The sequence below is a fragment of the Lolium rigidum genome, chromosome 5 (genome assembly GCF_022539505.1).
Source record: "Lolium rigidum isolate FL_2022 chromosome 5, APGP_CSIRO_Lrig_0.1, whole genome shotgun sequence".
In the NCBI taxonomy this organism is placed as follows: domain Eukaryota; kingdom Viridiplantae; phylum Streptophyta; class Magnoliopsida; order Poales; family Poaceae; genus Lolium; species Lolium rigidum.
In genome coordinates, this window is record NC_061512.1 from 59879163 (window position 1) to 59896779 (window position 17617).

At 45.0% G+C, this 17617-nt stretch overlaps 2 protein-coding genes across 4 annotated transcripts; both read right to left on the reverse strand.

The window, feature by feature from the left end:
- Positions 1-594: 594 nt before the first annotated feature.
- Positions 595-9414, reverse strand: LOC124651525. 3 transcript variants are annotated; one of them, XM_047190603.1, is made up of 9 exons: positions 9253-9414; positions 8396-8486; positions 7052-8253; positions 5537-6398; positions 4584-5093; positions 4181-4461; positions 3668-3763; positions 3422-3547; positions 595-2867 (listed from the first exon to the last, which is right to left on the reverse strand). In XM_047190603.1, the coding sequence occupies exons 1-9, from the start codon at positions 9412-9414 to the stop codon at positions 1080-1082; spliced, it is 5118 nt and encodes a 1705-aa protein (XP_047046559.1). In that variant the 3' UTR covers positions 595-1079. The 3 variants fall into 3 exon arrangements, with proteins under 3 accessions (XP_047046559.1, XP_047046561.1, XP_047046560.1); XM_047190605.1 differs by having other exon boundaries at positions 4584-5087; positions 9253-9317; XM_047190604.1 differs by having other exon boundaries at positions 5519-6398; positions 9253-9317.
- A 2709-nt stretch (positions 9415-12123) lies between these two features.
- LOC124652916 (membrane magnesium transporter) lies at positions 12124-14594 on the reverse strand. The gene is made up of 4 exons (XM_047191962.1): positions 14469-14594; positions 14066-14118; positions 13651-13751; positions 12124-12407 (listed from the first exon to the last, which is right to left on the reverse strand). Exons 1-4 carry the CDS (start codon positions 14539-14541, stop codon positions 12314-12316), a joined length of 321 nt encoding a protein of 106 aa, XP_047047918.1. The 5' UTR covers positions 14542-14594; the 3' UTR covers positions 12124-12313.
- Between the last annotated feature and the right edge of the window lie 3023 nt (positions 14595-17617).

Here is a 17617-nt window from a genome sequence, read left to right on the forward strand (position 1 = left end):
GAGCGAGACAGGAAGCGGGAGAAGGCGTGAGTGACGAAGACCTTTACATGGAACCCAGAGCGGGCGGACTTGGCCACAGGAGGGCCACCGATGGCAACCATCTGCATGGGAGCAAGGAGGTTAATGCCGGTGGGATTATTGGGATGGGGAATCAGACCGAGCAGTGGTCTGGGAGGACGACGAACTCACCAGGAATGTCAAAGGAGGGTCAGCGAGGCAAGGGAGGGCTCGGAGCTCCCGAATCGAAGAAATTGACCGGCGGCCAAAGTTGGGTATCGGCGAAACTGGAGATGATTTGGAGAGCCCTAGCTCGATTCCTCGCACCAGCACGTAGAGATCAACGAGGGTGAATCTTCCTGTGCTCTCGGATGAACCGGGGGTGGTTGGAAGCGACGGCATGGTCACATTTTTTAGCTCCCTGACATGGCGACATCTCTCTCCTGCGTGTGAGCGAGAGAGTTCAGGTGCGGAGCAAGAGAAAAAAATCGCGATAGGAATCAGGTCTAATTCCTCTGGTTTCAACCGCTGGCAAAGTGGCAATCAAAGGTTAACACGGAAAATGCTATACACTGAAACCATGAACAAGAAACACAATGGAACAATAATATATATTTCATTCATATTCACCGAAGATGGTGATTTAAAACAACAGTTTTGCATGTCATACACTACACTACTACAACAGTGAACACAAAGATTAAAACTGGAACAGGTAAATAGATCCGGCTCCACTGCTGTTATCAAGTCGGCCAAAAAGAAGCGTCCCTCTGTGTAGGGTATGCGACCCATTCATTCACCATATATGTCTGGTATCCATCGTCGTCAGCTGCCCATCAGTAACAACAGATGCTGTATGCTATCCACGACTATCTGATCCTAAAACTGTGCCTAAACCAGAAAACCATGCCGTCGTCATCATCACCGCCACCACTGACTCCAGGTAACTATGTCACTTGCAGTACACACAACATTCTAACTACAGCCTCCAGCGGTTCCATGTATCTACGCCATTTCCACCTGACAACACTAACTACAGCTCCAACTGACAAATCCCTGAGCTTCAGATCCATGCGGCAAAACTAGGGTGGCACCACATTCAGCTCTATACCTCGTTGCCTTGCAGCTTCGGCAATGCTCTCTGTGTTGCTTCCACTGACCTTGCAGGCTGTCAAGTAAGCATGCCATAGCTTGAAGGAGAAGGGGTACACTGATGTTGCCTGCTGGTGGAACCGCTTCACAATCTCTGAGGCCTGTAGTTTCTCCAGGAGACTGGCACCCTCTATCCATACTGATTCTGGCGCAACAGGTACAGCACGGAAGATGGCATTGATCAGAACAGAACTTGCCCAGAACCTGGTGCCCATGGAGGTAGGGTCAGCACCGCTGTAATGCTTAACCACAAATGTACCAACTGCCAGGGCTAGGCGGTAGTTTGCAGGAAGGATCTCCATCACCGATTCAACAAAATCGACCAAGTACTTTACTTCTATTTGTTCTGGAAGAAGACACGGGCCATAACACACCTCAAGGACAGAGTTTATCAGAGAAGAATCTGCAGAAGCTGGACCTATAGTGTCATCTATCAACAGCCTAAGCTTATGCTTCTTAACATTCTGGATAAACCTTCGCGACAGCAGTTCCCTCGTGGGTAAGTTCCGACGGTCTGCAATATAACCACTGATCAGGCTTAGCGTAGCTCGAGCTTGAGTGTCTGTACAAGATGATGGTCTCTCTAGAGTGTGAACTGCGGCATGTTCCCTTAAACAATGCTCATAGCTCTCCCCTTGGGCCAACTTCAATGCTTTGTCCACAGCAACCTGTGCTTCCTGTAGATTGCTCTCTAGCATCCTGTAAAGTGAGAGGTTCAACAACCAATAGACCTGATCTTCTGATGCAGATGGACTGGAACTAACTTCTAGGGTAGAGGCAAGTGATTGTTCTTCAGACACTTCATTACTGACTTCCATTGTACCAACATCAGCTCTACGACAGATATCACCTTCTTTTCCATATTCTTCAAACCAGCGAGTCAGGACCTTTTCAGCCAACTCAATATTGTCTGCCAAAGCATGCTCAGCATATTGATTCCACAGAAACTGAACTCCTTGCACATCTTTAGGCCAATCCATGAGCAACTCATCAAACCCTTTCAGACCAGGACACATGCCAAACTTTCGATATAGCCGAGCTGAGATAAGAAGAATATTAGGGCACCTTGGGTACTCCTTCATATACTTCACCAGCATATCAACAGAAGATTGGAGGCCTTCGATAGCAGCAAGACAACTAATGTGGCTAACAGCAAGGAATTGTGCCAGTGTCAGGTAAGATGGATCCCCATTTTTAACAGTCTCATTAATATCTACAGCCATCTTATCAACAGCGCATTTCAATAGTTCAGCAACCTTACATTTGTTATCTACCGTAAGTTCAACAGGATGCCATAGTAACGCATGAGGTAGATCTTTTGGAAATTCTAACTGATCACAAATTTCCTCTGGAAGCTTCCTATAAATTGAGACATATAGGCATGAAATCCAAAATATGCATCGATCAGACACGGTCAAGCAAGAAATGGCATCCGCCAGCAACCTGTCACCAGGGCAGTCAGGACTTGCAGTAGGTAGAATCCCATAAATCCTATAAATAGCCTTCTCTACATTTCCAGACATGCACAGGAAGTAAATCATCTGTAAGAAGATATCTAGGATGAAAGCACTTCTATCTTTCAATTCATTATCAGTATCAGCTGTCATCTGGCAGAGCATGCTCAAAGCATCATTATAAGCATCCAACCGGTCATCAAAGCGTAACCTACTATTAATATACATAAGCCATAATTCATAGGAGTTAACATTGTGTTGCACCTAAAAGAAAAAACACATGTCATTAGGTATCAATGACAAAAAAAAAAAGCAAACATGGACCAGATTGGATGCAGACTAAATATGGACAACATGCCTAACCTAATGTAATAATGGGTTAGTCTGGTCAACCAATTATAAATAATTGAGGTAAAAAAACTTAACAAATGGTGGAAACAAAATGACAAAGCATCAGTAAAGGTGAACCCAGGCAGTAGCCAACAGACAAGGTAAGGGTATGTTTGGTTCAAGCCCCAACAAGCCCTACCGAATTTTTGGCGCGACCAATTTTTTGGCAAAGGATTTGACCGCTCTCGGCTCACCCACACATTGGTGAAAAATGCACTGCCGTGCATGGACTGGGCTGGGTTAGCCAAAAAAACTGAACCCAACCAAACAGCAACCAAAGGTCACGGGTGTGCCAACTTGTTGGCAGGGTTAGCTTTGGCTCAAAAGCAAACATACCCCAAAAAGGATCTGTGTAGCCAATGCATCCTACTGTGATAATCGGTACGGCATGATGAATTTAAGTGGCAAGATATTGATAAATGGTGTACCGCATGGGAAAACATGTCATCTTTCCCAAGTCCTTCATCCTTTTGATAGTAAATATGAAGATAAAACACCCAGAGGATAACTGTGCTTGGATCTGCCTCAATGGAGCGTGCAAGAAGTAAAAGAGCCTACAGAATGTATGTTCAGAATTAGAGCTAAGCTGAGTAGCTGATAACAAAATAAATCCAATTCATGTTTGATTGTGTAACTGTAACATGTCACTAAGCAGTAAGCAATACAATGATCACCTTTAGCCTGTCAGGTTTGTTTACTTTTCCACAATATAAACCAAGTGCAGCCTCTAAGAATAGTTCGACATCGACAGATCCCTGTACAATCTTATTCTACAGAACAAAAGGTTAAATAAAAACTAATCAAAATATAAGCAGATCAGAGAGCAATGAACTAGTAAAAGATTCAAAGGAAAGTGTCATGTCATTAAATGTGAAAAGAAATGCAAGTGAATAAGACTGGACATTGTCAACAGCAGGTTGAATGTTTTTTGTCAACTGTTGATTAACTTTCCAAAGAATTTTAATTGCCAATCTTTTTGTAGGGGGTAGCATGAAAAGGGTGTGATATAAGCAAGCAACTACTCCAGAATAAGAGCTAATTCAACATTCTAAAAGGGAACACGAGAAAGTGATGAGCAGCAAATTTCTAAGAGTAAGTTTAGTGTTTGGAACCAGATACTGATATATATGGCACTTCCGCTGATGCCGTCATAGTGGAGATACAGATGGACTTTACCCATTACCCACCTTCCTACTATCCAGCATCCGAAGATTTGATAGCTGTCTGTTCCTTTCAAAATCTGCAACCGAACCATCACCAGCTTGTAAGAATGGTGCATCTGACGGAAGTACTCTCTGAACTGATAGAGGTAAAGGAAAGGAAGCGCAAAACCCCCTTTGCCAATACTGCCAAATACTGCTGGCCAAGACCGACTGCATCAAGTTCAGATCAGCTCGAATAAGATTGGAACCAACACGATATGTTGGTACAGGCAGAATATGCTGAAGCAGATCATAAGGACTCCGGCCTGCATATATTTAATCCAGGTATTAATGACGAACCTCTTCACCAAGCACAATGTTATGAAAGGCATATACATGTATTTTAAATTAAGTATTAAGAGGATATAATGATTGCACATAAAACAACCTGAAACACAGGGAACCGCATGGTTTGTGTGCTTTGGCTTTCTCCAAGCATGGTTCTCAACATGCTGCCATTGGCACTCTTCGTCATTGCATTTTCCTCGAAGCTCGAACATGCAGAAGGGCCAGAAGGGATCAATCCCACTGCGTGTCAAATCCTTATCGTTTGGAGCTGTTGAGACCATCTTCCCATTCTCCCCAGCACGGTCTTGTATCATATATGGCACACTTACTGCTGCTTCAGATGCTACATCACTGGTTGCAGAATCATTTATAAAATATGAAGCCTCCTTACGAAAGGTGTGAAATGCCCACTTGATGTGTCTAGCAGCATTTTGTGGAGCTGAAGAAGGACAAGTGAGATAATCCACACTTGATGGCACGCATAACTCTCTAAGAGAGGAAACGTTGTCTTCAGGCTCACAGTTTCCCATGGAAGGAGCATTACTAGAATTAGATAGCCCAGCCATCTTTTCAATACAATTAGCATCATCATTTGCAAGCTCCACTGTACCTACGCAATACAGTATCATTAATTCATTATGCAGATAGTATACATGCAGTGTAGAAAGGTATTGACATGTGAACCGGACATGGTACTCAAGAATATGCCCAGCAGTTAGTTACTTCAATTGCATGCACTCCCAAAATGTATGGGATTTAGATAAACCAATAGAAGTTCAACATAGAGAAAAGAATAGCAATGTGATTTTACTGAATTCATTGTTGTAACAGAGTACTAAATTTTCATATCATGTGGGTATATGAAAAGCATCAGCGCATCATCATAGTTACCACAAAGAAAACTGATGCTTGATTAACTTAACAGCAAAAGGATGCAACGCCTATCATTGCATGACGACAATCCTTCAACACATAAATAGGCCATCATTAAGAGGACAGCATATGGCAATAATAGAAAATAGGAATATGAATTACTTGGATAGAAATGTGAACCTTCAGCATTTGCCATAACAATATCATCTGCTTCCTGTAACTGAAGTTCAACATGTGCAGATTGCTTGTCTTGTTCAATCTCCGCTGCTTTTCCAACAGCAAGTTCTTCAGTGACTTCTACAGAGTTATTGAGACACGATTTCATCCCAAATCTTTTCACCAATCTGGATCTCAAAGAAGCCTCTAAAAGCTCATAGTCCTGTGTGCTATCACCAGAAGGCTGTCTGTTCTCCAAATATACTTGTATAGTTTCCTCCATGTGATTCTCCGGATTTGAAGTGCACTCTGATCTAGCCCGCTTAGGACGGAACAGAAGGTCATCCTCCCTGTACTCTGAAGGTGTGCTGTTAGCATGGACAGTACTCACAAATTTTGGATCAGCGATGCTGACAGCAAGCTCATCACCATAGCGCGAACGAGCCTCATGCTTATCTACTGGCTGTTGAGGAAGTTCATCCAGGTATGGACTGCTAGACCTACCACCCTGAATCTCAGGCATTTGACCATCTGCATGAAACTGAGAATTGAGTACTGATGGCATTACAAGGCCATGTCCAGCATTCTGAATATTTAAGCACTGCACCATAGAAGAATTTTCAGCAATTAAACCATGGACTTGTGCAGAGCAAATCTCTCTTTTTCTACGAAGAATGGCGCATCTTTCATTGGCCTCAATTAAATTTCTTTGTGCTTTACGATACGCTCTGAGAGCCTCTCTTTCTTCAACTTCGCATTTCCGCCTTAGCTCCTGAGCATCATCCAATTCCCTCTCTTGGAGTTCCTCCATCTCGAACAGAGAGACCAATGTTGTGTTCTGACCTCCTTTACTTATCTGGCCAACATGGTTCAAGAGATCGGCATTCTGGCAAAATAAGAATGGCACATTGATAAGTTACTATTACGTTGGGTAGTTATACAAAGATTATGATCATCAACATATGGGCATTAAACATAAAATGAATTCACAATGTTTAGAAGAAATTATCCAGGCGATTGTCAAATAAATAACAGTAGCAGCAACTACAATGGATTAAATTTTCAGTGACATCATGGAAGGTTATATACAAATTCAGAAAGTATGCTTTAATTTTATCTGCGCATTACAGACATCACGCTTAAAAAAGAGAGACAAGCCCAAGCATTTGCTAACCTTCTTTTACAAGCATTTACTAAGCTTTATTAGCGGTTTAGATGCATGTCCAATTAAACAACAAAAACTATCAGTTTCATATAGTGGGAGTGACAAACTAGCACAAAGATGTTGCTTACATTCCTTTCACTTTAATCATTTAAGAGAAGCAAATATAGTCGATTTTCTATTATTAATGAGAACACATCTGTATAAAAGGATATATATATCGTATTACTTCAGTTATAGCAACCAGCTAAATACCACTGGTTCCAAAAGGAAAAGACTCAAGCTGGTTAGGAATTATGAGTACATTTCAAGGTTCCATGCAATAAGAAACAGCAATAGAAGAGAACATAGCAAGGATAAATTAATGCTGAACCAACCTTCATTCCAGGCTGCAAGTGTGGCCTCTCATTTGACACGGTAGTGTCAACAGGCTTTACATGTTGCCCATCCGACGTTGAAATCATATGATCATTGCCATGATTAGATGACCTTTCTATATCAACCCCTGTTCGTACAGAAGTAACAGGAACCAAAGCACTAGTATCTTCAGCCATAGATTGGTCGCTAGTAAATGGTGGCGCTGAAGGCTTGCCAAGATATTCAGCTGTGGCATGGTTGCCCCCATCCTGTATAACCATGTCGTGGCTTTTGGATGGCAGAAGGTTCTTAGCAATACCACTAGGATACGTTTGATCTGACAGTTCTGTTGTGGCTGCCTGTTCTGTTTCATTAACAGTACAGTTCATGGTAATTTCATTTTCAATGTGATCCGTCCTTCCGGCAGATATTAAATTGTCATTTCCCAATGAACTTCCAGTTGGTACCAGTGTTACCAAATCACCGCTTGCTTGGTTGTTAATGCCCTGCTGATTGGGCTTAAGCCTTTTAGCTGGTCTATCATCATGCCCAAAGAGGCCATCAGGGTGAACACATCCACCACTGTTGGAAGCTTCAAAGCCGATCTTCTCCAAGGGCGGCCTTATCTGATCACTGGAGAAGTTAGCATCCTTCACTAAACCAGGTGACATGGGCCTTTTCTGAACTTTTAACTCATTTTCTCTAGCAGCGATTTTATGACGCAAACTTTCCAGCTTATCATCTGCTGAGTTTACTCCTGCACCATTCCCATCCTTCTGGGTAGACTTCAGAGGAGTAGCTTGACGAATCGGCGGCTCTCTTCTAGAGAAGGTAGCACTTGAGCCCCTGCCTGCCCCTGTATTTCTGAGTGTGTGAGGATTAGCAGACCATTTTGCAGATCCCACATTTGCAGCATGGGTCTTCTGTAGGGGTGCTTCCTCTCTCATGATTCTAGTCTGCATAGTAATCCCTGTTTTAAGTGCAACCTGTGAGCTGGCTTTCGTGCTTTTACTTCTATATTGCTTTGACATTCCAGAGTCGGTCTCACTATCCTCATCAGAGAAACTGATCACAAGGTTATCAGTTGAGACAGGCTTCATCCAGGCAAGATTGCGGTTGGTCCCAAGTTTGAATTGCCCTTGGTTTCCCCTCAAGGTCTTCTTATAGCCTGGAGCAACTGATTTCTGAGGAAGAGTACTTGAGAGACTCAAACTGCTACTGCCTGGAAAATCAGAAGTAGAAGCCAAAACAACAAGTTCAGCTAAGAGAACATCCGTCCAGGAAAGGGAACAACAGGATGATCGAAGAGCAACAATAGATGTGGCGTGAAATCATCAGGTGCAAATAACTGCAACGGATCTTACCTTTCACAGGGAAAGCTGCCGATGCCCCTTGAGCAGCAGCATGCGCCAGCTTCGCAGCATTGGACAGAGCTGTCAGCTTAGATTGCAGAGCCTGCTCACAGAGATTGGATAGATACGATAAGCTATAATCAAAGCTACATGCAAAGGTGATGAATGCACAATCGAGTACAAAGTATGTGACATACGGAGGCAATCAGTACGCAGATACATACATAGACAGAGAGAATAAACTTCACGAGGGTCACAGGACCATCAACTCACGGTACTATCCTGACCAAATCTGTCAACAACCCCTTGGTAATAGCAAGGGAGCACACAATTCACAACAAGTGTTTACTCGTACAGCTTCAATTAAGTACCAGAACCTAGGCAGTTGTAACTGTAAATCGGTACTGATTATCTGCCTGTACAGCTCGAATTGAGTAGCGGCGCAACTTAAGACAGCTCCAACTACAAGTTAGAACAGCTACAACCACAACTTAGAACAGCTCCAACCATAACCCCAGAAGCACATCACATCACATCACGCCCGTGTCAAAAACCCTACTCCTGTTCCAACAACCGAGCGATAATAAAGTCGTGATACCTCACCCCAAACAGGTGCTGCTATATCTCAGCGCCCTCCCCAATCAGCCGCACGGCACGCGGCCGTAATCCCATCCGTCCTACTACGGACGAGGCGACGAAGCACATCACGGCGTAAACATGTCGGCTCCTCCAAGCCGGAGCAGGTCAAACCCTACCCGGGCCGAGTCCAAAGGGGCAGCTGCCTACTAGGGCGAAGCTGCAGCTGATGCTGCTTCTACTTCCGCGCGCAGCTAGATCCGAGGCGTGCGACGTGGATTGGGGGGTCTCACCTCGTCGTCGGAGGGGCCGGAGGAGACCTCGCCCTCCTCGCGCACCCTGGCCGCCATCCTGGCGGGCGCCGACGCCGACGCCGGCGGCGCGGGAGCGGGAGCGGGCTGGGAGGGCGCCGGGGAGCTAGGGTTCGGCGCGGCGGCGGGTCGCGGGCCCGACATGGGAGGGAGAGGAGAGGAGGAGGCGCTTAGCGGGTTGCGGGTTTCCGCCGTGCTCGCCTCGTCTTTGTAGCCAGCCGCCAAAAGTCGAGAGGAGGGCGGAGACGGAGACACTGCCAGGTGGGCCCCGCTTGACAGCGGACGCGGAGTCCACACGTGGGGACTGCTGGCTCTGGCCCGTTCGCTGTGATGGCCGTGGGGGTTTCGCGGAACCTTCTGGACGGACGAACGAGGCTTCGTGGCCGTCGGATCATCTTCGTCCTAAGTTTAACATACGGCCGACTTGATTTTCGCAATGACAAAGCTGATTTACCAAATTTTGCCATATAGTTTGGTTTGTGTCTCATTCAGAACAACTTTTGGTAGCAACTTGGCTCGGTGGTTAGCTGATCCTATCAAATAGAGATGGTATCCAGCATTTTCGCACAAGTTTTACCATCCTTGTGTTTAACCAAAATGGGCAAGAAAATGCATAGCAGAGGTGACCGAATTAAATGGGCGTTAGAAAACTGGTGAGATTTCTACAAATGGCACTGGTGGATGACGATGGATTTTGCAAATGATCCAATGGAAATGTTGGTGGTATTAAACGCTTATGCAGGCAATAATTATCTGTGTCTCGTCGCAAAACTGGTTACCAAATCTTGCCAAAGAAGGGCTGCGTTTTGGTTTGTGTCTCATTCAGAGCAACATTTGATTTGGTAACTTTGCTCGGTTGGTGCCCAACCCCATCATCCTACCAGGAAGAAATGGTAGCCAACAATTTGGCACTGGATTCTCCTTATCCTTGTTTGGCCAAGATCTGCAAGATAATGTGTTGTAAATGACAAATGGCCACTTACGGAAGAAATCAATGTAAAACGTGTGGTTGCTTTTTGTTGGCTGTTTGCTGGAGTTAGAGCATCTCCAGTCGCGTCCCCCAAACCGTCCCCCAAACCGCGCCGGATCGAGCGTTTGGGGGACGTGTTTCGTTCGTGCCGCGTTTGGGGGACGTCGCTCCCCAGCCGCTTCCCCCAAACGCCGCCCCCAAACATTTAAAATAATTTTTCTTGGCATTTTTATTTCAATTTTCACAAACTAATACATAATTGGGAATGTGGTTTACACGAAGACATAGTTTGGAACATGGTTTTCCACAAACTAATACATAGTTTGAACCATGGTGGACACGAATATAAAATATTGCAAAGAAACTAAACCTAACTAGGCCGTGCATCGAAGGTTTCCTGTGTTCGCTGCTAAGAAAGAACACTCGAGGGCACACCTAGTCACCTAAACTGGAAAATCCAGCGGGAGGATGGTGCCCTTGTTGGTTCTACCGATGAGGCGAGCAGAGCGAAACCTCCGTGCACGTATTCGCTGCGAAGAAACAACACTCAGTCGTCCTCCTCGTCGGTGCTGTCGTCGTGGGAGTCCCTGTCGCCGTGGTAGTCCCGGAGGTAGCGCCTCTCGTCGAAGACCTTGACGCTCATGTCCCTATTGCCGAAGTAGGAGAACACGAGGATGAAGCCGGCTTCGAGGCTGTGGTGGCGCGCGAACTTCTCCCGGCCGATGTTGAGGTACATCTTGCCGCGCGCGTCGTAGATCGCCTTGACGATCCACCGGCGGTAGCCGCACGAATGCTCCCGCGGATGCATCGTGCGCGGGCGTACGCCGCCGACGTACTCGGCGAAGGAGTCCGGCAGCCTCTGGATGCCGCGCGGGTCGCCCTTGAGGACGTGGACGAACTCGAACAGGACGTCCGGCTCCACGTCCATCTCCGACGATGAAGACGACGACGTGGGAGGCGACGGCGAGCGTTCAGCTATGCCGCGGCCACGACCACGACCACGACCATGGCCGCGGCCGCGAGGTCGGCCTCCGCCTCTACCAGACATAGCGTCGAGTCTTGTTGGGAGATGGTGGCGGCTAGGGTTTGGGAGAGAGACGCTAGGGTTTGTGTGTGAGAGGGACGATGAGAGGCGCCCCTTTTTATAGGCCGGAGGGAGGCGGAGGAGCGGTGGCGCTCATTAACGCCGGCACGCAGAGCTAGGCGCGACGGGACGCGTCGCTGCGCCCTCTGCGGGAACTGCACCGTCGCTGTACGCCAATAACAAAGTAGCAGTACACGACTTAGGGCACAGCTTACACGACTTAGGGCACAGCTTGAACTAGTAAGTAGCAGGACAGCTCCAACTACAAGTTAGAACAGCTCCAACCATAACCCCAGAGGCACATCACATCACATGACGCCCGTGTCAAAAAACCCTACTCCTGTTTCAACAACCGAGCGATAATAAAGTCGTGATACCAACAGCTGGTGCCCAAGCCCATCCTACCAAGAAGAAGAAATGGTAGCCAACAATTTGGCACTGGATTCTACTTATCCTTGTTTGGCCAAGATCTGCAAGATAATGTGGTGTACATGACAAATGGCCACTTACGGAAGAAATCGATGTAAACGTGTGGTTGCTACTTAATATAGCGGGGAGTAGGCCTGTTTCAAGGTAGACAATGACAAGTTTGAAGCCCAAAAATTAAAACAGAATCCCCAGCACCAATTACAAATTTATTGTAGCAAACAGAACGGTGACTGAATTAAACGGTTGCTACTTAATATGCATAGCACTGGTAGAGGATGAAGAATTCGGCAAATGATCCAATGGGAAGATTTATATTAATGTGCATGAGTTGATCATTTTCACATGAAGTTGCATTAGATCAGGTGGGACAGAAACTCAAGCTAACCAATATATAGAACACTAGAACAGTGTCACAGATTCTAAAGTTACAGCGTAGATAAGTTGTGGTACGGGAAGAGTTTTCCCTGTTTAACATGGGTGACACATAAAACACTGGAGCCATCCTACTCCTGGGCAAAATGTTACAGGACAAGAAAGGAACAGAAGCCATGAATGTCCGTTCATATCTTCAGCTTCAAGTCTGCGTCTGAAGGTAGCGCCCTACCACGGTGGTTGAAGATCATGAAATCCAGGTTCGCTGGGAGCGATACAATCCTGATATTTTGCAATGGCAGAGGATTAGAAGCATGAAATGAATATAATAGCAGAGTTCCTCCCTAGGCAGTGTGTACCAATAACTGAACTAAAACAGACAGAGAACTGCAGTGCAAGCGACAATTCACGACAACATAATATGGGTGCAATAGTGAGCCTTGTGTCTTGACTGACTATTGGAGAGCAAAGGCATATATTCTAAAAAGAAACTTGGAAATAAGAGAATTTTACTTCTGATAAACATCCACATATTTCGAAATTCAGGAGCTGTCAGGCATACTAACTTGTGGTCGAAAAAGCTCACCATGATGCCACAAAGCGATTAATTGACACTATAACCTAGAAGACATGCCTAAATAAAACCATACGCATTTCAGATCTAGATATCTGTGCATACCAATTTACTGATGTAGGAAGAAGATCAACAGACCATAGGTTTAAAAATAGGCCATAGTATTATTTCCTACAGTCTATCCTAAACCTTGAAGGTGTTATCGGTTATCAATTTCTAACTTGAACAAATTTGAATAATGAGGATAATAATATTGCTGACAGCAACATGAATATAATTCCACCAACAACACTCAATTTAAATAGTTTCAGAAAGTCCCAACATACTTCAGACACGAGATATTCCTCTTCAGTTCAAAGTTTCAAATGAACAGGTGTCAGCACTGCATCAAATGCCCAGGTGCTTGCAAAGTCGAGAATCAAGACTATGTGCATAATTTGATCACAATTCTGATTTATGAGTTGCACCAATGTTATGTTTTGACTTTTGACTGAAGTTTGGCCATTTCATGCATTCCTGGATCATGTAGCTTTTGTCATTCTCTCCTACCACGCACAAATGCATTCTGTACATGTATCTCTATTCAGGTAATCTATCTCACTTTCAGTCTTACTATATGCTCTTACCACAAAATCATGTTACCACAGATGTCAATAATATCGTAATCTTGTAACAGGTTCTACTGGGACAACTAAAGATTTAATTCTATGACATTGTTACAAGGAAATCAACTGCTCAAGCAAAGCTGCAAAGGTATGAAATCACATTCCTATGAATCAATTGCCTAGTCTCATGTTCCACAATTTGCCAGTGGCAACCTAAAAAAAGAAACTATAGTACGCACTAATTTTCTAGCTCACGTAATATTTGAACCTAAGCTCCGACTGACCATCAGCCCTGATCGCACACCAAAACTGGGCATAAATTGAACACTGGTCCAAATAGGCTTACCTATTCTCCTCGGAATGTGGGAGCACCGAAAGGAACTTGGCTGGAACAGAGACACCAGCCCACATGCACAAGGCCAGACCCACAAGCAACTGAATAATCACCTGCACAACAGAAACCACAAGTTACTGATGGCTGCGGCATAAGCTAGCCCTATTCTGGGAATAAGGAGCTCAAAGCATTCAGTGCTAACAAACAACTTTCTGGAGCAGAAATAACTGAAACCACTAACAACTGTCACTGAACAGTTTATCTTGTGGAACTTCACAGGTACAATACAAATCATTGTCAGGCCAACACAACCAAAATCGCAACATATTGCTAAGATACAGTACTTAAGAAAAGTAAATAAAAAACATGCAGCATAATGAGTGTTATAGCAAGATAAAGGATTTCCAGAGCGAGGGAGCGCACGTACATCGAAGGGTGGGTACGAGAACTCCTCTTCCGTGATCTTGAGTACCGCGCGATCTGCAGCAGCAACAACACACAAATCAGATGCTGGAATCTAACCCCCCAACAGCTCGCGGGAAACCCAAAAGCAAGTCAGAAACCCTATCGTCCAACTCGACCTCAGCTAACCACGAATATCGCCGGGATCAGCGCGGAATAGAGTTCAAGCCGACCTAGATCTAAACCCCGGCATAACCAAAAACTGGAGCAGCTCCATGACCAGGCTCGGCCGGTCGAGGATCTGAGCGCGTGGAACCGGGAACCTCTCCGGGGTTTCCCCCACCCATCAGACAACGAGATCAGAAACCGCCGGAGGAAGAAGAGCGGAAGCAGGGCGGTCAGAGCACGGGGAGGAAAGCGGGCGTTACATTGGATGGTGGCGTAGGCGGCGTGGACGAGGAGTGCGCCGCCGATGGCGCCGAGGACGTAGCCGATCCCCATGGCGGAGGCGAGGCGAGGCGAGCTGCTCCGGCCGCCGTCTGCGCTTCCGATGCGGCTGCTTCCCTGATCCCGAATCCGGCTGGCTGCTCGATGCGACGCGGGGTTCTGCTGTGTTGTGCAGGCTGACGATGCGAGCTGACGGGTGGGGCAGGGTAGGGCAGGCTATGCTTCCTTGACCCTTGTGGCGAGAAGCCCATCCTTTCCCGAGTGCTCACATGTTTGCCCCATATGTCAGTGACTGCTCGCAGTTTTTTACTCCTACTGTACAACTCATTCCTGCAGTTTTTACCTCCGTTTCAAGGGCATCTCTAGCAGGTCCTTTCTCCCTGGGTCAAAAAAAAAAACGCAATATATAGACTAAGAGCATCTTCAGTCACGTCTTCAAAGCCGGATTAAGCGTTTGGGGACGTGTTTTTGTTCGTGCTACAGTTGGGGATGTCGCTCTCCAATCACGTCCCCCAAACGCCGCTCCCAAACTTCTTTTAAGGATTTTTGAAAACACAGTCATTTATTAAATATAGCATACAAATAAATATGTTTGCGGAGATTGTTTTCAAATTAAAATACAACAAACAATAAAACAACTAAACAAATATAATAAATAGGGCTAGATCAAGGTGACGCGGCTTCTGCTGATAATCTTTTGATCCTCCACAAATGCTCAACAAGATCAGCTTGAAGTTGATCATGACATTGCTGTCACGGACCTCTAGGTTCATGGCGAGAAAATCAGTAAAATCTGCAGGCAACTCATGATCAACCTCCGCAAGAGGGCCCTCACACTCATAGGGACCAACATGTCTCCTGGCATGATTCTTGCGGTCATCCTCGATGATCATGTTGTGCATGATCACACAAGCCTGCATCACCTCCCTCGTGAGACCAGCTTAGAGCAGGGTACCGAACAATTGCAAATTAAGCTTGAAGCACACCAAATGCCCGCTCGACATCCTTAATGCAAGCCTCATATCGCGCAGCAAAGTAGTAATTCTTCTGCTGATGGAGCTGAGATTGTTTTGACAAAAGTGGCCCATTTTGGATATATATCATTGGCTAGATAATAGCCTTTGGTATATTGGTGGTCATTGATCTCATAGTTGCATGGTGGAGCATGCCCTTCCACTAGTCTGCTGAACACCGGAGACTGCTGCAACACGTTGATGTCATTGTGTGATCCCGCCATGCCAAATAAAGAATGTCAAATCCACAGGTGATAATCTGCCACAGCTTCAAGCACAACACTGCAATATCCATGATGCCATTTGTATATATCTTGCCAAGCAAACGGACAGTTCTTCCATGATCAGTGCATGCAATCGATGCTTCCAAGTATTCCAAGAAATCCTCTTGTAGCATTTTGTGCCATGATCCTTGCAGTCTCTTCCTCAGTTGTCCCTCTCAAGTAGTATTTGCAAACTTTTTGTCAACACCCGGATTTTTAAGTCCAGATGCCTATTATGCCATACATCGCAATTCCAGGAAGATTGTTTTTGCGAGACATAACAGTTGAATATCATAGAGTCATCATTTATTACAACACATAATCGTCTTACAGCAATAGATCACATGATCCAATATTACACAAATAGTTGATCTACATGATCAACAACAATAACAAGTAGCGGAAGCGTAGTAATAGTAGTGGACTATCTATTCCACATGCAACGCTTGACGTTAGAAGATGCTCCTAGTTATCGTAGACGTCATGTTGTCCGTCGTCTTGATATTGTGGCTCCTCTTCATAGTCTGGCATTTGAATAGCCAGGGACACAGCCGTGAGTACTTTAAAGTACTCGCAAACTAATACTAATGTAATTACTTAACAACTTTAATAAGGGATGCTAAGCTCTAGGTTTATTTGCGTAAAGCCAAGTTTAGTTCATAAACATTTAGTAAAGACTCCTCAATTCTTGCTAACTAACTCAAGTGGGAACATTAGTGTTATTCCCACAAATCAATGGTAATTCAAGTCAAGTCACCTTTCAATTCATCATTCCTTTTTAAGACAAAAGTTCTGACAACGGACAGTATGGCCTTTCCAATCGTCCGTAACCGTGGACACGGCTATTATAATAGGTTTAACACTCTGCTGAGGTTGTACTCTTGTGTCACAACTTTTGAGTACATCTGTCGAGGATAACCCCGAATCATCGTAACTCAGTACCGGATCATCAACCTTAACCTTTCACTTATATATCCTAGTATAGGCACCTCTCCCCATGAGCTTGGCCTCCCGGTGAAGACAAACCGTCAACCCGGGAACTGCACAGGGCTTGGGTCGTACATTCACCTCATATTCGCATCATTTCCCTTTTAACGGAGGCAGCCTCGGCATAACCCCTATGATGCTTGTCTAGAGGGAATCCATACTAAGATACACAAACTTCTAGTTAAGCCCTACCCATAATCAGGTATTGTGGGGGTACTTGTATACTTGGAAAGGTATCGCATCCAAACCCAATCATCAGTTTTCATCAAAATTCACCAAGTCATTCATGTCACCTTCACCTTCAAAAATCTTTCAAAGTCATTTCACATGTTCCCATCTAGAGTAGTCAATTTTATTTAGTTAGCACTAGCCACTAGTCATGAGGGGTGCTATCTAGCTTTGATTTGCTCTAAGCTAACTGGGGTGCTCTTATTCTACTCTAGACCAAGTGAATCATGAATCAAAAATAAGCTTTGAAAAACAATAAGCAAATAATTGCAAGGTAAAAACATAGGATAGGTTTATTAGACAAAACGTAAAGAGTGATGGTGCCTTGCTCTGGTAGAGCTTTGCACTTGGGAACTTTGCAAGAGTGTTAGCTTGCCTTGAGCAGGGTAGTGGTCAAAGTTTTCCTCCTCCTTCTGGGAGTAGCCCTCCTCCTCTTGATACTCCTCGGTACTAGCGTCTATACACGAATACGAGGTATACAATCACCAAACAAGACTTAAGTGCTAGACTAAACACACCAAAGGTTCACACAAGCTTATTCTAGCATCACATCCATCATAGCATGGTGATTTACTTGGTTTTCTTATTTAAGAGAAAAATAATTTCCTCTCATTACAAATATTGATTTGGTTTGCTAAT